Source organism: Labeo rohita, chromosome 23 (genome assembly GCF_022985175.1).
Source record: "Labeo rohita strain BAU-BD-2019 chromosome 23, IGBB_LRoh.1.0, whole genome shotgun sequence".
Taxonomy (NCBI): Eukaryota; Metazoa; Chordata; class Actinopteri; order Cypriniformes; family Cyprinidae; genus Labeo; species Labeo rohita.
The window spans coordinates 14,477,090-14,500,055 of NC_066891.1; the positions used below are offsets into that span (position 1 = coordinate 14,477,090).

The window sequence follows — 22,966 nt, forward strand, 5'->3', positions numbered from 1 at the left end:
TCTGACTTCATAACTGACAATTGTGAGTATATATCATGCGATTCTGAGAAAAAAGTCAGAATTGTCAATTTATATTTTTACAACTTGAAATTTCAAGTTTGTATATCACAATTCTGAGAAAAAAGTCGAGATGTAAACTCAGTTGCTGGAAAAAGTCACAATTTTAATATAAACTCGCATTTGCCAAAAAAAAAGTCTGAATTGTCCGTTTATATCATGCAATTCTGACTTTTTAACTTGAAATTGCGAGTTCATATCACACAATTACAAGAAAAATTGTCAGAATTTGTTTTGTTTTGTTTTTTAATTCAGTGGTGGAAACGGACTTCCATAGTCTTTAGTCACATGGTCCTTCAGAAATTGTTTTAATTCAAGAAACATTTCTTATTATTACCAATGTTGAAAACAGTTATTTGTGAAAACCGCAATGCATTTTTCAGGATTCTTTGATGAATACATAATATATAGCTATAGATAATAACATCTATAGCTTTTATTTATTTGAAATTGAAATATTATGTAACATTGTAAAATGTTTACTGTCACTTTTGATCAATTTGATTCTATATAAAAGTATCAGTTTCTTTAAAAAAAAAAAATCTTCTGACTCTAAGCTTGACCTTAAGCTTTAAACAGTAGTGTGTATTTTAGATCAAATAAATTGCATAATTAAATTCAATAACTATATAACCTTTGTTTTCTATTGTTATTATTATTATACATAATACAAAATGATTAATTAAAATTAAATTATGCAACTAATAAAATATAAATAAAATGTTTTCTTACATATAACATTTTATTATATTGTTATTTCTCAGAAATTCAGGAGTTCTTGTTAAAATGACAGCAGATTCTGTGCTTGTGATTTCACAGGTGGGAGATCAGATCGTGGAGATCAACGGTGAACCCACGCAGGGCATTACACACACACGGGCCATTGAGCTCATCCAGGCCGGGGGCAATAAAGTGTTGCTGCTTTTGAGGCCCGGACTGGGCCTGGTGCCTGATCATAGTGAGTGTATTTAATACCTGACCTCTCAAACAACACATGCCAATGAACTGACACAGCTGAGAGAGACGTTCTCCATACCAAAGCACCTCTTTAAGTTTGTTCAGAAGTGCAGAAGCACTCATTTGAATTCCATCCGCTTCATGAAGCGAGAAAAATCAGTTCCCTGAAGCCGGCGTGTTCCCCTCTGAGAAACAAATCAATTTTTTGAAGATGGGTTTGTTTTCTACTGTTTCAAAAGCCATTGAAAATGTATTGTGACGCTTATCTTTTCTCAACAGAGTGTTTTCTAAAGGTACTTCATGCAGCATGGATATTCTCGTTCAGAACATTATTACAAAATAGACTCATCTAGAGTATAACCACGGTGGATTTACAGAAATATTACAATCATCATCACACTTACCTTTATATGGCCTAAACATTGCATGCATATTGATCAGCACTAATTGCAAAAATAGACAAGTACGCACACAAGTACTCAATTATTATGTGGGTCATATGCATGTTATGTCAGATCTTCCTATCTTCATGCATTGCTGTCACTCTTGCTTCCTGTCTCAATTTTTGCTGGTTTCTTTCTCTCTGTCCGGGCACTGTTCTGTGCACCTCTTTCTCTCTCTCTTCCTGGTTTAGGTCTGAACTCTTCCTCCTCCACACTGTGCTTCCACATGAAACCAGAGCATCACTAAAGGCTTCTCTGCTTTTCTTGGTCTGTCCCTAATAACTTTGGTAAACTTTGCATTCCTCCTCTATGCTTGTTTTGTATATGTGCAGTTCTACCTTTCTTTCCCTTTCATTTGCCTTGAAATGAACCTCTTTTTGCTTTTGAAGGTCACTAAATAAAAGAAGGAAATGTCAGTAATCACAGTTCTGCAGATCAGATTACACGATCATATATTTCTATATAAACATACAGTAATGACTGGCCATTTTTTAGATCAGTTTTCTTTTATGTTTATTTTTGTTCACATTTTCATAAAACAGTTAAGCGAATGAAAATTTAGATGGTGTACAATCTTTACTTCGATTTATGCTTTTATTTTTAACATTTCGGATTTGGTTAAATGTTAGTTTTTAGACTTTTTAGTAATTTTGCTATGTGCTTTTGTCATTTTTAAATTTATATTTACCTTATAATTTATATAATTACAACTTTAATGTTTTTGTTTTTTCCCCCCGTTTTAGTTTTATTAATATAAGTTCTTCATCTTAAATTAAGTTGCCAGTGTAAGATTACTCATTTTTAATTTTTTCATGCAGTATTAGTGTTTTATTTTTATGGAAGCTCATTTCTGCCACTAAATTAAAAAAAAAAAAAAGTTATTGCGACTTTTTATCTCACAATTCAGATTTTTTCTGAATTGCATGATACAAACTCGCAATTCTGACTTTTTATCTCGCAAATGCGCATTTGTATCTTACCACTTTTTTTTTCGCAATTACGAGTTATAAAGTCAGAATTGCGAGATAAAACTCACAATTCAGACTTTTTTCTCGCAAATGCGCGTTTGTGTCTCGCAATTTTCTTTTCTCTTATTTATGAGTTTATTGTGAGATATTAACTTGCAATTTCGAGTTTTAAATTGGACTTTATATCTCACAATTTTGGAAAAAAAGTCTGAATTGCAAGTTTGTATCTCACAATTTTGACTTTTTTCTCATAATTGCGCGTTTGTATCTCACAATTCTACTTTTTTCTTGTAATTACGAGTTTATATCTCACAATTCTGACTTTTTTCTCAGAATTGTTGGATAAAAACTCACAATTCTAACTTTTTATCCCGCAAATGCGAATTTGTATCTCACAATTCTGACAGTTCAGTTCTGAGGAGGGGAAAAAAGACTGTTGTGCTCAGAATTATGAGTTTTTATCTCACAATTCTGACTTTATTTCTCAGAATTGCGACTTTGTCTCACAATTCTGATTTTATAATTTGTCATTTTGAGTTTTAAGTTAATATCGCAATTCTGAGGACAAAAGTCTGAATTGTGAGTTTGTATCATGCATTTCTGAGAAAAAAAGTCAGAAATGTGAGAGAAAAAGTCACAGTTACGTTTTTTTTTTTTTTTTTATTCAGTTGGGGAAGCGGCCTTCCATATATTACAGCTTTGTTTTAGTTAATGATTTTTATCATGATTAAATATTTTAATCAGTGACAGCCTTTTTATTTGTAAACTGTAATGTGTCATAATATAAGCAAAACTGAAATCTTCTTCTGAACGTTCTAGAGTTCACATGCCCTTAGTTGGGAGTGCTGCTCTGGAATGATGCATTCTGAGTAAAACTACTAAATATGTGACCAAATATATTTCTTACCAGACAATTAAATGACAAAGAAATTGAAACCCATGTCAGGAGCCAGCAGCTTGGTTTAATTTTTGGTTCTTGTTGCTTCCCGTCTTGCGGCGTGACATTTTATCTTGGGAGAAAATTGCAACTTTGCCATTCCGGGTCTGACTCTTTCTCACAGCCGGTTTCAGCTGCTTGATATGTGTCACTGTATCTGGAGGCCAGAAACCACAGAAGACTGAAAACGGTGACAGTTTAATTGAGAATGTCTCTGCTGAAATGCATTTCAGAAGACAGGTTAATTACGTTCAGTCTATCAGTTGTATTCTGCAGATCTGCTAAATCCAATTCGTAATGTTTAAACATGCGCTCCGTCATTTTGTGTTCAGTAAAAAAGTTTTACACAGAAATGAACAGAACAGTCATTTTTAAAATGTATTTAACATAAAATATTGACATTATAAATGCTTTTAGGATCACTTTTGATAAACATAATACTTGCTAAATTCTTTCAGAAATACACTACTAGTCAAAAGTTTTTGAACAGTAAGATTTTTCATATTTTTTAAAGAATTTTCTTCTGCTCACCAAGCCTGCATGTATTTAATCCAGCTTTGAAATCACAAGGAAAAAATTACATTTTAAAATGTATTTACATAGAAAACAGTTTTAAATAGTAAAAAAAGACTTTCGATCAAACAAATGCAGGTGAGCAGAAGAGACTTTAAATAAATAAATAAATAAATAAATAAATAAACAAACAAACCTTAAAAATCTTACTGTTCAAAAACTTTTGACTGATAGTGTATCTAAGTAATCAAAAAGACTGATTTGCTCTTTCAAATGTTACAAAACAGACTTGAGTGCAGCTTTAAAATAAGTATCTTCTGACATTAATAATTGTCATGTTTTGCATTTCAGATATGATGACAGGTCCATCTGCAAACTCTCCAAGGTATTCCGCATCCAATGAGCCGTCGACACCAGCATCTCCATCCTTCATCTCTCACTCCCCTGAGGTCAAACCCTCTCCACCCGAGGATTTCTTCTTCGACCCAATGGCCGCTTCGCACGGACAGCTCCATCAACATTACAGAGATGCCAAACAGCAAACTAGAAAGATCGACCCAAGCATGCCTCGCGACAACAATGACAATTTTACACTCCCCCGAAGACAGGATGGGAAAGAACGCTCACGGAGTCCAAAAAAGACTCCAAATCTGGACACCAGTGAGCGAGAACCTCGATCCACAAGCCCCAGGAAGACCAAGAAGGATCAGAACGTTGGGATCAGACAGGAGATGCCTCAAAACTCTGGAAGGAGATACAAAGACGAGGACACTATGCACAAGCAGGACCGGGAAACGGGAGAAACCAGACCTGAGGTCTCCAGAGGCGGCAGTGACCGATACCAGAGGGACAAGATGGCAGAACCTCAACGGTCTGAAAGCGGTACCCTCAACCGGAAGGACTACAGAGGACGAGACAGGCCTCGAGCAGAGGAGGACATTGAGGGTGAGACTCCACACAATGGGAACCCTACCACCAAGAGAGCACCTATAACCCCAGGCCCCTGGAAGGTGCCCAGCTCCACAAGGGTTCAGCCTCCGGTGCATGGAGTCTAATGCGTTTGGGAGCAGTTGTTGATGTGAATCACTGTGGATTTTGTCTTTTTTGTATGACTATCACCATCTGCACTGATAACATGGAGCGTTTGCTTGTGTCCACCAACAATACGAGCCTCAGTTTTGTTTTGTGCCAATCAGACTGCAGCTACAGACTCGTCCATGTCTCCTGTGACGATAACATGAAGGATGCTTTTCTGTGAAGGTTTAAATGTCTAATAATATTTAAAAGTGGGGATAGTTCAGCCAAAAAAATGAAAATTCTGTCAGCATCGTCTCACCTTGTTGGTGTTACGAACCTGCATGTCTCCGCAGAACACAAAAGAAGATATTTTGAAGAATGTTGGTAACCAAACCAATTTGGCAACCATCGACTTCTGTTGTATGGACTATTAAATCTTTTATCCTGCACAAAATGACATGAGGATGAGTGAATTATGACAAAATGTACATTTTTGGGTAAACTATCCCTTTAATTCTTCATCTTTGATTCGCCGCATGTCCTTACAATGACTTTTCCAGTGATGAGATCCAGTCCTGAGAAGTGACTTTGTGTAGGCTGTGCATTCGCTTTTTTTTGCGGTGAATTTTCCAACATATCCATCTTTAAAGACCAGAAACTTGTGGTTAAGTATATTGTTTACTACTTGTGTGTTGATGAAGACGCATATGTAATTTATTGAAATGAATATGATTATATAAGCATATACATGTATAGAGGTATAGATATTTGTATCCATTCTGAGCCAGGTCACTTATTAGTGTTCCAGCTTGCCGATACGACTTTCGGCTTCCTAACAAACACATATTTTTTCACAGTGCTACAGCTTTTACAGTTTATCTCGGTGGAGCATTTGCAAGGTGTGTACATTTGGGATCAAATGTTTGCTCATATCATTAGAAGGTGAAGCAGAAGTGGGAGAAATTCAGATATATTTTTGCATACTATCCAATCTAACATATATTTTTTCTTATTCCGTACTGCATTGTTCATATTCATTTATCATTTAAAGTGTCTTTGTGCATCTGCATCTTTCAGATCGTCCTATTAAATGTCGAGATGCTGTCTTATATCCAAGGGAAATGTAGCTATGAATTCTCTGTTGGATGTTATTCATCAGGTTCTTAAAGCCTCAAACAATTGGCACAGATGCAGACACAATGTCCGATATCTTCTTTCGTAACAGTATTTTCGAAATACCATGAGTGCCCGTATGGGCAGAGCAGACATCAGTCAACTATTGCATATGCTACAGTGCTTCTGTTTTGTCATGATGAAAAATGTGAATACTTTCTAATATGGTTTATGATTGCTTCTTGATCATTAATCTCAACCCTTTTGTAGCTTGTTTCTCATGTCATGAGGTTGTATGTATGATACTGTGGCCTTGCATTGCTTTATCTTACACAAAAAAGCCTTGTGGTCTCTACATTGTGGTAGTTGTAAATGTTTATAAAAATACAATGTACAGCACCTGTAAAAAAAAAAAAAAAAAAAAAACTTGCCTTCGTGAGGGGAAAAAGAAGAAAAAAAAATCTATAAATCGCTCCATTATTTTTTTAAGTAATTGAGAGTATAAGCATATATAGAGAGAGAGTGGTTACAGAAATTAATCTGGTCATGACTTTCTGTTCATGCACTGATGAATAAAGATTTACTGAAAAGATGCCTCTTTGGATCTTTTAAGTTTCTGAATTCCTACATTGTTTAACATGTATGAAACTTTAATGGGAACCAACAGGTTCAAATTGCGGTTTCAGTGCAGCTTCAAAGGGCTCTACATGATCCCAGCTGAGGAATAACGGTCTTATCTAGCAAAATGATTGGTTATTTTCTTTAAAAAAAAAAAAAAAAAAACATTTAAATACTTTTTAACCACAAATGCTCCTCTTGCACTAGCTCTGCATCCATGACTTCACACATTACGTAGTCACGTTGGAAGAGTTATGTGTCGTAAGCGTAAGTACCGACCCAGTATTTACAAGGTGATTGTGCAGATAAAGTCAAACACTCTTTATAAAAAAGGTAAAACAACGTTAGATGATTTTAAAGCTGGAGGAGAAAACGAGATGAAGAATTACCCCCGTGTGACCTTTTCAGTGTGATTACATAAAGCGTGATGTTGTAGACGTGCGTTGCAAAACTAGCATAAGATGAGCATTTGTGATTAAAAATTATATAATTTATATATATTTTTTTTTACAAAATCGTTTTGCTAGATAAGACCCTTATTCCTTGGCTGGGATCGTGTAGAGCCGATCTTCAACCTGCTGATTCCCATTTAAGTCCAATATATGAAGAAACATCCTGGAATATTTTCCTCAAAAACCTGAAGAAAGAACATTTTGAATGACATTGGGGTTAACAATATCTGTAGAGCCATATGTAGACACGTTTTTACTTACATTTTATTGATATAAACATTGTTTTCTGTTGCAACGATGATTTTACTTTGAATTTCCGTTTACATTAAAATACTAAAATTAACTTTAAACTTTTGGCATTTTAATGCTGTTTACTTAAAACAAGTCACACAATCAAGCAACACATTTTCAGTGTGTTTATTTACCATTCCTTCATTGCACAAAATCCTCTTACCATCGGTTGTTTTAATGGTCAGTAAGCTGTTGAGTCAAAAGAATCACAAACCGATTCGTGAACAAATCGTTCAGGCCAAATCTGGTTCAATAGATTCTTGAAAAGATCCGACTCTCCAGAACGATTCATTCACGAATCAGACATTGCTATTTTTAATTTAACACGCCGGCTTAAAAAACGCAATGCTCGTGCCGCCAATAACAGGCAGATGCGAAGCAATATCCGAAGACGTCCGTCTGACGCATGTCGTTTACACAAACCAACCAAAAATAGCCTAAATAGTAAGAAAGCGTCCCACGTAAATGCCGCCTACAGAAATCCAACACCGTGCAACTAGTATCTCCAGGATGTTGTGTGCTGCTCTTTTGTCGGTTGTGAGCTCAACGCAGAGCGCATTTATCTCCTCTCACCGAAACGGAACCGCCCAACCCCTGAAGCTGCTACAGCATTACGTCAGTCACTGGCCGAGGTGCGTGCAGCAGCGCACGCAGCCCTTGAACCATGGCAGTACAGAAACATCCCCATCCACAAAGCTACCGAGTGTGCGCATGCGCGCACCGAACGGGAAAACTACAAACGCGTGAGCTCCGATTGGCTCCGGGCAAAAGAACTACAGCTCCCAATAGACATGCGCAAAAAGTCCCTCTTAAAGCCTTTTAAATTTACGTGCAAAATGGCTGCACAGGTCGATCTACTGCGCGTCAAAGTAGAGGAGAAGAGCAGGGACAGCTTTGACAAAGCCACCAAAGAGAAGAAAAAGAAGAAAAAACGGGAATGTTCGCCGTCCGATGACACGCGCGAGAAGGAAGCGAAGAAAATCAAGCTACATAACCACCAACACCATCACCAACAACATGCCCAACAACGAGCGCATCCACCGCACCAACAACAGAACAGCCAGGCGCGCAACTTCAGCAAAGAGCAGGCACCTGTGCAACACCGCCATCACCACCATCATCACCACCACAGCTCCAAGAAAGAATTACCTCCGGGCTGGCCGCCGCGCAAAGTGACACCAGCTGCTCACGTCCCGCAGAAGACGGTCCTGCCGCCTTCCCCGCTGTTCACTTTCACGCCGCTCAAAGTAGCGAAGGCCGAAACCCCCAATAACAAGCCCAAACACATCGAGAAGGACGTCAAACTCAAGCCCAAGAAGGAAAACGCCGAGGCGAATGTCAAAGTGCCGGAATGCAAGAAGAAAAAAGGTAACTTTAACAGCGTTTAGACGTAAGCCAAACGATTTTACATTTCTGGCTGGCTTCCAACTTGAGAAGTGAGTCTAGAAAGTGCCGTTAGCCTCCGCTGCTAACCCATGCGCGAACACGCTGGTGTGAACGCCCCCATTCACACGAGCAGTGTACGTGCAGAAGAGCAGATTTGCTAAATATTAGTGAGAAAGAAACTTTTCACAGCTGTGATAGTGTATTTACATGAAATATAACTTAATACTACTTCTCTGCTTAGTGTCAGAGACGTTCTCCTTACAGCTGTCATGTTTACTGTTTACTAAACTCGCTGTAACTACATTAATCTGTAGTTTCACAAACAAAAGTATCGTGATACTACTATAGTTAGTTATTATTATGATACCATAATAATGCGACGTCTTTAGACCTAATACTTTGATGTTTTTTGAGGTGTTTTGCAGTACCATACATACTGTATATGGTAATCATTTTATACTGAGTTATTTTTCTTAAATTTACACTACAGTGCTTCTGAAGTAGCTTTTAGCAGTCTCTGCACTGCTGTGTGTTTTGATACTAAGGGCTAATGTGGGTCAGATCAGGCTTAATTTAGTCTGGGTTTTATGCACCATTATGTCTTTACACAGAATTTTGAACGGGCACAGAGCAGCCTTAACTTGGCTGTTTAAAGTTTTAAAAGACATTACCATAATATTACCATCTGTTCACTATATCATTGAACTGCCAAACAGTGCAACAGTGGACGGTAGTCATAATGGTAAATTGATGCAGCTTACAGAGATTATTTCTGGACAACCAAATGTCCAGAATTGCTGGAGCATTTGGTGATTTATTACCAAGTAGTATCAAAAACATTTTTAAGGAGCCACAAATCAGTTTTGTGAGGTTTTCATGTTTGCAATTTTACAAGAGTAAAGACCTACACTACCAGTCAAAAGTTTTTGAACTGTAAGACTTTTAATGTTTTTTAAAGAAGTCTCTTCTGCTCATCAAGCCTGCATTTATTTGATTCGAAGTACAGCAAAAACTGTGAAATTCTGAAATATTTTTACTGTTTAAAAATAACTGATTTCTATTTGAATATATTTTCAAATGTAATTTATTCCTGTGATTTCAAAGCAGAATAGAAAGTACAGAATCTTTTGTAACATTATAAATGCCTTTATCATCACTTTTGGCCAATTTAAAGCATCCTTGCTAAATAAAAGTATTAATTTCTATAATTTCTTTTCCAAAAATCTATATATACTGACTCCAAGCTTTTGAATGGTATAGTGTATAATGTTACAAAAGCTTTTTATTTTAGATAAATGCTGATCTTTGAATGTTTCTATTCAAAGAATCCTTAAAAAAAAAAAGCACTCAACTATTTTAATATTGATAATAATAATAAAAATAATAAATGTTTCTTAAACAGCAAATCAGCATATTAGAATGATTTCTGAAGGATCGTGTGGCACTGAAGACTGTAGCAATGATGCTAAAATGTAGCTTTCATCACAGGAACAAATTGGATCAGATAAATGCAGCCTTGGTGAGCAGAAGAGTTTTCTTAAAAAAAAAAACAAAAAAAAAAAACACTGCAAATCTTACTGTTCAAAAACTTTTGACTGGTGTTTTAGAAGCTCTAAACAATCAGTATTTTTTATGTTTTACCATCTCTGTTAATCTTTTCAGAACCCCATAGTGAGAATGGCAAAACCCAGACCCTGGAGGAATATCTCCTGAAGAAAAAGAAAAAGAAGAAGCGGCATCGTGAAGACGAGCGTGGCAAGAAGTTGCGTGTGCACAACAAAGAGGTCCAGACAGTGTGTGCAGCGCCGCCATCATCTGAAGACCCTGTGTACATCAAAGACGAAAAGCCGTGTCCAGGCTTAGGCGAGTACTGCGCTCTTAAAGCTGAGAAGAAGCCGTTCCTCTCGCACCGAGACCACTTCATCCGCAGCTCGTGGCTTCAGACCAACACCTCCTTCAGCAGACTGATCCATGAGGAGAAGCAGCCCAATGGAGGGGCGTCTGTCCTACACGCTTACGCAGATGAACTGTCTTTACTGCTGCCGGAGGAAACTGAAAGATTCGCCCAAGAGTTTCTGGATCTCGCTTTTGCTGAACACCCTAAAGGAGCCTCGCGCTACGCGCTCGCCGTGGTGCACGGAGCGGCTGCCTACCTGCCCGATTTCTTGGATTACTTTGCCTTTAATTTCCCAAATACACCTGTCAAGATGGAAATCCTTGGTAAAAAGGACATCGAGACCACCACGATTGCCAGCTTCCACTCCCAGGTATGATGACGCTTTGCACTCATAATTGTTTGGGTTGTACCTTCAAGCCATGGCTTGTTTTTGGCAGGGTGCGTTATGATGCCTTGCACGTGTAGCTTGCAAAATGAAGTCTATACAGTTAATTTAGTCTTTCTTACTTTTAGAGGACTTTTAGAGCAGCTGGATTTATTTACACAAGTCAGGTGGTTAGAAGGTAGCAGTTCAAAGTACATTAACAGTTTTAAGTGATACAGACCAAATTTACAAGCATTCAAACTGTTGCCGTTTTTCTGTTGTCTTAGAGACTAAACAAACTGACATATTGAATTCATTGTTATAACAAGCACGAGAATCACAATTTAGGCAAGATATTTTCTTTTTTTTTTTTACATTTAGTCTAAACACCATATTACTGTAAATCTTGCCTTAAAGAGGGAGTTCTCCCAAAAATGAAAATTCAGTCTTTAATCACTCACCCTCTTGTCATTCCAAACCCGTAAAACCTTCGTTCGTCTTTAGAACACAAATTAAGATATTTTTGAGGAAATGTGGTAATAAGGACATTGTTAAAATAGTTCATGTGACATCAGTGGTTCAACCATAATTTTATGAAACTGCAAGAATACTTTTTGTGCACAACGAAAACAAAAATAACGACTTTATTCAACTATTTCTTCTCTTCTGTGTCAATCTTTGACACGAGTACCACAGTGCACGTAGAAAAGAAGAACATGTTATTTTTGCTTTCTTTGCGCCTTCACTTTCAGAATGATTTTTTCCAGATGATGAATGATAAAAACATTGACAGCCAATCAAATCCACCTGACTTGGAAAAAGCTTGAGTATGAGCTGTGGATGACGTGACAGCAGCTTGTGCTTATAATAATCACAATATTATTGTTCCGTTGGTGTGAACGCTAATATAGCTATCTTTCTCTACATGAATGGGCCTTTAAATTTTTGTTTGTATCATGAAACTTTAAAAAAGTAGTATATGGTAACGTTCTGAAAAGACACATGTGCTGAACTTTTAATTTAGGTTCATTTTAGGGTTCTTTTTAAGGTGTTTGTTAGAATGTTTCCTGGCTCTGAAGTGCTTTTTTGTGTTGCAGGTGAGTCGAACGTACTGCTCTGGAACATATAGAGCTGGTCCCATGAGGCAAATCAGTCTGGTCGGTGCAGTAGATGAGGAGGTGGGCGATTACTTCCCGGAGTTCTTGGATATGCTTGAGGAGTCTCCGTTTCTGAAGGTTAGGACATAATCTCTTACAGATGAGTGAGTTTGAAAGGCTTTGTGCTGATGCTGTTTTGTAGTGCAAATGGTGTGTTTCAATTCACTATTCGCCAGCAGAGTTTCTTACGATTTGGACCTTGATAAATGGTGTTGTCTTGCACACCTATATAAAGGATTTTGTTTGCGTCCCTTTACTTTTAAATACCACATATCTTTAATATGCCATTCAGATGGAGGCCTGAAGGATTTTGTAGTGTTTTTGAAATTAATTCTCGTGTTTACCAAGGATGCATTTATTTGATCAAATGCAGTTAAAATAAGAAATATTGTTGCAATTTAAAATAACTCTTAAATAGCTCTATTTTAATGTATTTTAAAATTATCTGTATTTATTTTAAAATGTATTCCTGTGATGGCAATGCTGAATTTTCAGCAGTCATTACTCCATTCTTCAGTTTCACATGATCCTTCATAAATCTTTGTAATATGCTGGTTTGTTGCTTAGAAAATGTTACTTCTTATCAAAGATGAATAGGATTGTTTGGTGTAATATTTTTGTGGAAACTGTGGAACATTTTTATTCTCTGAATAGAAAATTTAAAAAATAAATAAATAAAATGTAATCTCTTTTTTTTTTTGTAACATTATAAATGTGTTGACTCACTTTTGATGTGTGTTTGATGAAACACATTTTAAAAGTAAAAAAATATAACCCAAACTTTGGAACTTTAGTGTATGCTAGTATACTCCTAAAAGTTGGCAAAATAAATGGACTAAAATATTCGGTCATATAGACAGATTTGGAGTAGACATCATAGTTAGGTCAGCTGCAGCTGCGCACACATTGTGGTGACAGAAAACCACTGGTAACAAGTGGAGTGAAACAGGTAAAATCCACAGAATAAGAGAGAAAATGTTATGTTGTGCCTTTGGAAGTCAGAATGTGAATGCAAATCATTTTTATAGAATACTGTTGTCAAAGACGTCATTTGAAGCTAAACACAGATGTCTAAACAGACAGGCTAATGGATGAAATCTACTATGATTACTCTACTTTTAAAGCATTAATTTGATTTAAACAGTAGGTCTACATAAATCACATATGCAGTTCATAGGCAACATATTATATTAGCCCTACAGTTACAGCATGAATACTATTTAAACCTGTTACATTTTACATTTACATTTTATCTCACAATTCTGACTTTTTCTGCAAGTTTTTGTCTCCTAGTTTGGACTTTATAACTTGATTTAACTCAACAATTTTGAATTTTGGGGGGAAAAAAAAACCCCAGAAGTGTACGATATGAACTCATGTTTTTGAGCCGAGGGGGAAAAGAGAGAATGACGAGTTAATTTTGTTTTCTTATCAGAATTGTGAGATATAATCTCATAATTGTGAGAATTAAGACAGAATATTGAACACTAAACTCAAGTTTACATTTTTTACTCTTTTGTTCCATGGCTTTCATAGGCCGCTACTTGAAAACTGCCATTTTCTGCCACCAGATAAGCTCTGCCCACAAAAAACATTGGTCTATATGCATTTTTATTGAGTAAAATGCCCTCTAGAAGCTAATAATAATGTTATAACTGATTTACACTTACATTTATTCATTTAGCAGATGCTTATCTAAAGCGACTTACATTCTTCATACTGATAACTAATAGTGAAAATCAGTAAATTGAAAATAATGAAATTCTATACTATTTTGTATTTTATTAATAATAATAATACTAATAATAATAATAATAAAAATCTAAACTAAAAATAATAATTTTCAATGCTGTAAGTGAATTTAATAACCAGAGGTGAACATATGTTTTTCAGCCTGGTTCTCATGAAGACATCTGGAGATTTGGTTTGGTCCTCACACTTCACATAGTGTGACCCATTAAATATAACTATTTAATAAATAAATTATTAATAGTGATAATATTATAGCATTTTATTCAGTTAGTATTTTTTTTTTTTAAATAAAATAATCAAAATACTGTGTGATAATACTATTGTATTTAAAATTAAAAAAAGGAATTAAAAATACAGTAATTTTATATTAAACTTAAAAATAATATTCTAATATTTACTTTTTTAATACATTATATGAATTTTCATCATTTTCAAACTTAAAATCAGCAAGCTTTTATTTTGACGAGTTGTTCTTCATGTCCTTGGGTTGAAGTGACCCCAATAACATGATATTTGTTTTCCTGAAATGGGAAATTTTACGAGGGGAACCTAGACAGAAATGTTTTCTTTGTCCCCTGAAGTGCGAAGTTCACTTCCCGAACAAAAAATTACAGATAATTTACTCAAGAAATTCAGGATTTCTCTCCATATAGTGGACTTCTATGGTGCCCGTGAGTTTGCACTTCCAAAATGTAGTTTAAATGCAGCTTCAAAGGTCTTATCTAACGAAACTATTGTTATTTTCTAAAAAAAAAAAAATTAGTTTATATACTTTTTAACCTTAAATGCTAGTGTTGTCTAGCTCTGCGTGAACTCTGTTCATTCCGGGTCAGTAAATTGTCACACTGAAATAAAGACATGAACGTCTTTGATGACAAGGGGGTGAGTAAATTATCTGTAAATGTTTGTTCTGGAAGTGAACTTCTCCTTTAACAGAGGGACCCTTTGAAACACGATTGGGCTAGTTTTGAGTAGCAATTAGGCGGGTTGTGAAAACCTGATAACCCTGCCAGCAAGTAAGCATATGTACTGCCGATTGAAGAGTGGTAAAATGATAATTGTGCATTAACAGCGATTTAAAACGTCTCTAATATCAGCCAGTAACTTGTATGGATTCCTAAGCATTCGTAAGCAACAGCAATATGTTCCATCCCAATATCCTGTTTCAATATTATACATTTCAGCACAGAAAAGAAAACTCTTCATTCAGTCTTTTCTTGCTACTATACCTTCAGACAATGGTCAAGGCAAGGCTATGACATTGTTTTAACTTCTCAACTTATGTTTCTTTTATCTATGCAGATGACTTTGCCATGGGGCAGTCTGTCTAGCCTAAAGCTTGACTGCAGGTCCCAGAGTGATGATGGTCCCATCATGTGGGTGAGACCAGGAGAGCAGATGGTCCCCACAGCTGACATGCCCAAATCTCCATTCAAACGACGAAGGTATTGATTCAACCGCAAAAGAAAAGAAAAGAAAAGATTAAAACTGTTTCAAGCTGTTTGGAGCACCTCACAAAACACTTTCGTTTTGGGTTGTAGATCAATGAATGAGGTCAAGAACTTGCATTACCTCCCAAGAGCCAGCGAACCACGTGAGGTGCTCTTCGAGGATCGGACGCGAGCCCACGCTGATCACGTTGGACAGAGTTTCGATTGGCAGAGTACAGCAGCTGTGGGTGTCCTGAAAGCAGTGCAGTTTGGGGAATGGTGAGAGCAACCATCTGCCACGCAGAAACATATGCACATGCTTGTACATGCAAAAAGTCGCATGTAATTAACCATAGAAAAAATGACCTTTGATGTTTTCATCTCCCGTAGGAGTGACCGGCCACGGATAACCAAAGATGTGGTCTGTTTTCATGCTGAGGACTTCAATGATGTCGTTCAAAGGCTTCAGCTAGACCTGTACGAGCCACCTGTGTCACAGGTAGGAGCTGTGTTAAAGCTAAACAAATCTTTTTTAGGACAGACTGAGGGCTTGTGTGTTTATAATAGTCGTGGTTAACATGACAAGTCGAGTTGTGTAAGCAGGGAACCTGTTTTTTTTGTTTGTTTTTTTTTGTTTTCTTTGCACTGAGCAGGACTTTTTTTATGGGAAACTATAATATTTGTATTACTATTTCCTTTGTATTACATGCAGTATTAATTTTTTGGTTTTACTACGCTGTCATTGACGGACAGAAGTATGTTTTTTTTAAGTATATAACTGTATAGTCTGTTACACTGCACATTTCTGTGATCATTTACACACATGCAGCTCATGATCAAGTGTTTTAATTGGCTCAGTTCACATTAAATGCCACAAACTTTATCTCTGCATGTGGTAGTTTAAAATGCTTTTACAAATGCATGTGAGCCACGTTACGCTTAATTTATTTTTTTAATGTATTTGCATAATTCTCACATTTTTGTGGACCGATGATTACAGCATTTCACACAGATTTGTAATGAAGCGTTTGTAAACCTGTTGTGACAGACACTTAAGGGTCTGCTTGCAGTTAAAAGCTTGAGGGTTTCATTCTTGCAAGTGAAGAATTACACAAATTAAGATGTTTTTGATGAAATCCGAGAGTTTTCTGACCCTGCATAGACAGCAATGCAACATTCAAGGCCCGAAAAGGTAGGAAGGACATTGTTAAAATACTCCATGTGACATCAGTGGTTCAGCCGTAATGTTATGAAGCAGCACCACACATCTGTGTCATGGTACTCGAGTGAATGTGCGTCAAAAGGCTTAAAAGGAGAGAAGAAATTGTTGTATAAAGTTATTTTCTTTACGCACAAAAGGTATTCTTGTAGCTTCATTAGGGCCCTATGATTTCCGCGATATGTAAAATGCGGACAGAATAAAAATGGAATTTACTGTATAACACTAAAAATCATGGAATATGCCGAATTTTGGAGGAATAAATTAAAACTAGGTCAGTAAATATGGTGTTTGTAAATATTAAGCTGCAAAAATACTAAATGGAGCAGACGAGCGGTTTCGTTTACTACACGCATACTAAAGTGTGGTCGCAGCCGCCACAATATAGGAGTACATGAACACAAACACAATCTCTAGGAGATTGCTCTGAGAGTCACTTCATGAGCATTTTACGCTTTCTTTTGAGAAAAACAATATTCATATCATACAAACAAAAACCTAAAGGTCTTCAGCAACCCCTCAAAATAAAAGTTTGGTTTAACTTGAAGAAACTGTAACAGAAATATGACTTAATGAAATATTAGTGCTACTAATAATTAGGACTGTCCTTGACTAAAGCTTCTTTTTTTTTTTCTAGTTGACTAGTTCATTTTAAGGATTAGTCGCATGTCTATTAATAAACCATTTAAATCATAATAATGAGCCTTTATTTGCCTACATAGCCTAATAAGCGCTCAAGTGCATGCATAAAGCTTGCCAAAGCACACGAGCAGAAGTAATGATTATATGTGTTGGGAAAAACAGTAAGGAGGCTGCATTAATATTTTAATCAGTTATTGATAATCTAGTGTTTTTACTAACAAATATTCTTAGAGTAGACCCTTCACACTTTTCACACTCAGTTATTTTTTTCCATGTCTGTAAGGCAAGTATACACGGAGTTTCAGAGTTTTCTGCTCAAGTTCCCAGAGACCGAAATGGCAGAAAGAGCATTCTCTTTGCTTTCGTTGCTTACATTTACAAAAGCATAATATTTTATTATGAGTGGACACAAATAAACGTCTTTACAGATTTGAAAGACGAGTTAATATTATCTGTATGATCAAAAGTATTTTAAGAGCAAGTGATCACACCTGCGCGCCACATTTGAGGTCAATGAATGATAGGTGATTGTCGGACGTCCTGCCTGATGCATTGTATTACCACATAGGCCAGCCATTAACAATGTCTTTCGCAGACTCTGTGACTTCACCACTTTCTATGAGTTGTTAATTTTTTTTTCTTTTTTCTGAGACTAAGTGACTAATAAAATTTTGGTCGACCAAGCCTCCTCTTATTGACTAACGGTTAGTCGATTATTAGGGGGCAGCCCTCTAATAATACAGTTATTATTAAGACGTTATGTTTTTTTAAGGAATATTTACCAGATTTTATTTAACAGAAAAATGTAAATACACAACACAGTATTTCTGAAAAAAATAAAAAAGTAAATAAATAAATAAATAATAATAATAATAAAATCTATAAATTCAATCAAACTATTAAAATGGAATCCAGAAAATTAATGGAAAACACTGAATTTGAAATGTATTTCATAAAGCCTTAAAAATGTAATTTCTGTTAAAGTTTGAATGAATTGCTGTTAAGTTTCATGATTTCAATTAGTTAGACATGCTTTTTGAATAATACTGTTTAATTTAACCATTAAAATATAAAATGAAAGTCTGTAAAAATGAAAATAGGGAAAAAATGGAATTCAGAAAAGTGAAACGAAATTTGGGAAAAAATAAAACTGAATTTTGGCCCTACTTCATAAAATTATGGTGAAACCACTGATGTCACATGGACTGTTTTAACAATGACCTTGCTACCTGGGCCTTGAACGTAGTAGTTGCGTTGCTGTCTATGCAGGGTCAGAAAGCTGTTGGATTTCATCAAAAATACCTTAGTTTGTGTTCCAAAGATGATGGCATGACATGAGGATGCCAAATTAATGACAGACTTTTCATTTTTGAGTGAACTATCCTTTTAAGCTTTACTGCACTTTTAAAAAAGACACTGAGTGTTTTGTTTCTTCTTCAAAAATGGTGGTTTCAAAGAAAGTCAGAGCAGCAAAGTATTAAAAAGATTGCCTGAAAAACCAGCCTGAAACAGCATGTATGAGTAGGGCTACTTTTTTATAATGAATTTTGTTTTTTTCTAGTGCATAATTGATATTTAGTTCAAGATCACAATCTGATCTGATAATGCCATGTGGTATTGGATAAGCAGTAACTTATTCATGATCCTGAACGGGTCTGGAGATGATATACAGATATAAAATAGGTCAGCATTCCCATAATGCCCCTCTCTATGCAGTGTGTCCAGTGGGTGGACGACGCCAAACTCAACCAGTTACGGCGGGAAGGCATCCGCTACGTTCGCGTGCAGCTCTGTGACGACGACATCTACTTCATCCCTCGCAACGTGATCCACCAGTTCAAAACGGTCTCGGCCGTGTGCAGCCTCGCGTGGCACATCCGTCTAAAGCAGTACTACTCTGAGGAAGAGGAAGTGGAGGAATCAAAGGACGTTAAGACCAAGGACCTGTGCTCCATGTCATGTCCTGCCCCCTCTTCATCCCCCGTTCACCCGGACACCAAAGTCACCTCTTGCGCCCGGCTACAAGCGGACACGGCACAAGGCGGAGTGGCCAAAACGGACGAGCTGGTTTTCCAGAGGCCCGCAACGCCACCCAGAGAGCCGCAACCCGCGCCTCCGCAGCCGGCTAAATCCGCCCACACTGTTTCCACCACTCCCTGTACGGAGACCGGTCCTGTCCCAGCACCCTGCCCTCTGTCCTCGCCCACACCAGAGCAAATGCTTCCACAGGCTCCCGCCGAGCCTGCATCAGACTCCTCACTCGACGGCAGCAGGTCCATGGATTTCCCCAAATGACTTCCAAATCCTTCCTTTTGCAGAGGGATGGAGTTTTATTTCGCAAAACAGACTTAACTGACATTCCACAGTGTAAAAAAAGGAATATCTGGACTTTGCCTAAAAATGATGAAGACTGTATATTTTTTTTTTTTCTTTTTTAGCTTTTGGTTAAGAAAATGACCCCGTGAGTACTTTTTAGGTTTTTCTCAGCCAAAGTATTTAATTTGAAATATATTTTTGCTGATTACTCAGTATTGTTTTATATTTGTTTATATATTATTATTATTATTATTATTATAAATGAGATCTATCTCAAGAGGGACTTTTCATGTTGTTTCCCAGGCCGTCATTTGCATCTGCTAATTGGTTTTTACAGACAAAAACAAGGAAAAAAAGTGCCTGTCACAAGTGGAGAGCAGCAATCATATCTTAAAAGAGAAAAATAGTCTTATTTTTATTTTCCCATGCTGTAATGTCACTGAAGTATCTGACGTATTTAAGCTAGACTAACGAGTAGGAATCGGTTTAAAGTGAGAGCTATTTGCTTTTTCATTGATCATTCTCTAGTTCGCTTGAAGGAAAATTAATTATTTTTTTAAATGACTAATAGCAGTAATTAAAAAAGGAACCTGTGCGTTACCTCTCATGTATGCAGGAAATAGGATTCAGCCTCCACAAGAGGGTTGCTCATTTGTTTGTTCATTTTAATTATTTATTTTTATCAAGAATAGTCGATCTTTTAAGATCGTAGTCATGAATTTATTTGTCATGTTCTCTGTCTGTACTGTATGCAGAAGCTGTTTTTATTTTTGACTAGGAGGACATATTCCATCTCTGGACGTGAGCAGAAAACTAGATGGAAATGTAAATAACCAAACACTCAGGGGCAACATACTGATGCCTTTTCATTTGGTCAAGCCTCTTCTACTCCTACTTTATAATTTTATCCATACATTCAGACTATTAGGTTTTAATTGAACCTATTATTCTGACGTGGCAGGAAATGGATCATCTAAACAAGCTTCCATTCAGATTTTACACAATTCAGAGTTGTTTTAAAATCACGATGGAAAAAGTTTTCATTATGCTCTAAACTTCTGTTTTTGTCTCACTGTCACCACTTTTTAAAAAATGTCCCAAATGACTAATCTTGTTGCTTTGGCCATTTTAAGCATTTGTTGATTTTTTTTTTTTCCTAAAAAATGAGTTGGTGCAAATATTAATGAACTCAGTAATATACAAGGCATGAATAAAACTTTTTTTTTTTAATATGTTGCTCTTCCCTTAATCTGCTACCCAAGTTTTTCCTCTGCATTTGATATCATTCATGAGTATAGTAGCAGAAGACATTTGTCCAGTGCTCTTGCATAACACTTGTTTCCTATGTGTTTGAACTGAAGTTGTCCATAGTAATTTATGATAAGCATTCTAGGGTGACTATGCTATCCCGGAGAGTTGGATGAGTGCAATTTAGCTTTCACTTGCTGAGTGTAGTTGCGTGTCGGTGATGTTCTCGCACATGTTGATGTGTTTCCTTTGAATGGGCTTAAGTCTTAAAGCAGGCATTTGGTGTTTTTGAAAGGGTAATGGGCAGTAGTTGTGCTTCTCTGTTGACGCCAAGTATTGCTAATAACTGATTTGAATGTAATTTCACACCAGCAAGCCAATCAGTCTACATTGATTATGGTTTCAACAAAATTATCTAATGGCTTTCCCTAATCAAATGCATCCTCTATAAATGAGTGCCTTTTATTGAGTCTTTAATTGTCTGCTATTAAGCTAATTGATGTTATTCAAGTTGTATAAAGCATTAATTGCGATGTAATTTCATAAAGTCTGGCAATAAGTAACGATTGGGTATTTATTATTGTAAAAAATCATGTTTACTCTGCTAATCCACCATTTTATTGGCCACTAAATGACAAAATTGGTGTTAAATGACCTATGGAGAATTCAAAAACGTGCAATATGAATCAAATCTGTTTTTTATATTTCCCACTGTATTTAAATTAGAATTAGGATTATATAGGCAGGTGTGAAAGCCTAAACAAAAATCATCTTCTCAGTTACAGATTCTGCAATTTGCTCAATGAAAACATGCTTTCATACTTTCACCATTTAAATTTCTTTTAAGATGGTGTTTAACACCAAACCATTGAGATGAATCTTCCCATATATACCGTTTCAGACGTTTTCCGCTCTGCAACACACGATTATGCTTTTATACCTTACGGTTTCATGTTATATTTAAATAAAACATGATGATGTTTAGCGTTCTATGTTTCTTCTGAATTTTGGCAGCTAGTTTCTTTCTTTGTGTTGATCAGGTTTTGATGGTCGTTTGTAATATAGGAAAAATCCACTTAGGGATCAAGGCATGCTCTGTGTGTTTGATTCATTATTTGCTCTGTTTGATATTTGTATAAAGGTTTTCGATTTCATTGATTTTTAAGGACTAATTAGATGGTCAATTATGAACCTAGTCAAAGTAATGTTTTGTAAATGCTAAGTTACATTTAATAGAACTGTCATGTGGATCTTTTCAATTGTGTAAAAATGCAATGGAATGCATAGACTTTTTTCTGTATTTTTTTAAATAAACCATTTTATGAGTGTACCAAGGTGAAGCATTTCTTAAAGAGAATCGTGCAAACTATCAGAAATTGAAAATATGCAAATAAGAAAAAGCAGAGTTAGATACTGTCACAAAACAAACTTGACAATAGATATTCACAATCTTCTGTCATTTTTTTTTGTCCCTTTCAGATAGACATGCCATCAAATACTTATGAAGTCCAACATTACAGTTAAGGTCAAAAGTTAAAATACACCTTGCAGAAACTGCAAAATGTTCATTATTTTAGCAAATTAGAAAATCATACAAAAATGCATGATATTTTTTTATTTAGTACTGACCTGAATGAGATATTTCACATAAAAGACGTTTACATATAGTCCGCAAGAGAAAATGATAGTTGAATATATAAAAATGTTTCAAACGTTTTTGTTACCTGAATGAACAGTGATAGTTGTTCATGAGTCCCTTGTTTGTCCTGAACTGTTAAACTGCCCACTCTTTTTCAGAAAAATAATCCATGGCCCCCTAAATTCTTTGGTTTCTTTTAAGCATTTTTGTGTATTTAAACCCTTTCCAACAATAACAGTATTTTGAAATCCATCTTTCCATACTGAGGACAACTGAGAGACTCATACGCAACTATTACAGAAGGTTCTTTGATGCTCCAGAAGGAAAAACAATGCATTAAGAGCCGGGGGTGTAAACTTTTGAACAATGAAGGTGTGTACATTTTTCTTATTTTGCCTAAATATCATATTTTTTTCATTTAGTACTGCCCTTCAAGAACTGCAGAAGATATTTATATGTTTCTCAGAGGACAAAATAAGTAAAATTTACCCTGATCTTTAAATTCCAAAAGTTTTCACCCCCGGCTCTTAATGCATTGTTTTTCCTACTG

At 36.0% G+C, this 22,966-nt stretch overlaps 2 protein-coding genes across 7 annotated transcripts in view; both read left to right on the top strand.

The window, feature by feature from the left end:
* magi3a (membrane associated guanylate kinase, WW and PDZ domain containing 3a) overlaps nucleotides 1–6,599 on the top strand; it is a 182,407-nt gene extending 175,808 nt beyond the window's left edge. For 4 of the 6 annotated variants that reach the window (XM_051097239.1, XM_051097240.1, XM_051097241.1 and 1 more), the window contains 2 exons: nucleotides 877–1,015; nucleotides 4,227–6,599. In XM_051097239.1, the coding sequence (XP_050953196.1) occupies nucleotides 877–1,015; nucleotides 4,227–4,930 (843 nt within the window). In that variant the 3' untranslated portion in view covers nucleotides 4,931–6,599. Of the gene's footprint in view, nucleotides 1–876; nucleotides 1,016–1,648; nucleotides 1,745–4,226 lie in introns of all 6 variants that reach the window. The other 2 variants (XM_051097242.1, XM_051097244.1) reach the window with 1 other exon arrangement.
* A 1,469-nt stretch (nucleotides 6,600–8,068) lies between these two features.
* On the top strand, nucleotides 8,069–22,107 carry LOC127155179 (lysine-specific demethylase 9). Its single transcript, XM_051097253.1, has 7 exons — nucleotides 8,069–8,734; nucleotides 10,415–11,019; nucleotides 12,111–12,248; nucleotides 15,225–15,367; nucleotides 15,464–15,631; nucleotides 15,743–15,851; nucleotides 18,930–22,107. The coding sequence occupies exons 1-7, from the start codon at nucleotides 8,158–8,160 to the stop codon at nucleotides 19,506–19,508; spliced, it is 2,319 nt and encodes a 772-aa protein (XP_050953210.1). The 5' UTR covers nucleotides 8,069–8,157; the 3' UTR covers nucleotides 19,509–22,107.
* The last annotated feature ends 859 nt before the right edge of the window (nucleotides 22,108–22,966 follow it).

Excerpts from the sequence above, each read along its gene's own strand:
- LOC127155179 (XM_051097253.1), top strand. The coding sequence starts at position 8,158 with ATGCGCAAAAAGTCCCTCTTAAAGCCTTTTAAATTTACGTGCAAAATG. Across the intron at positions 8,735-10,414 it reads GGAATGCAAGAAGAAAAAAG|AACCCCATAGTGAGAATGGC; the intron begins GTAACTTTAACA and ends TAATCTTTTCAG. Across the intron at positions 15,852-18,929 it reads ACGAGCCACCTGTGTCACAG|TGTGTCCAGTGGGTGGACGA; the intron begins GTAGGAGCTGTG and ends CTCTCTATGCAG.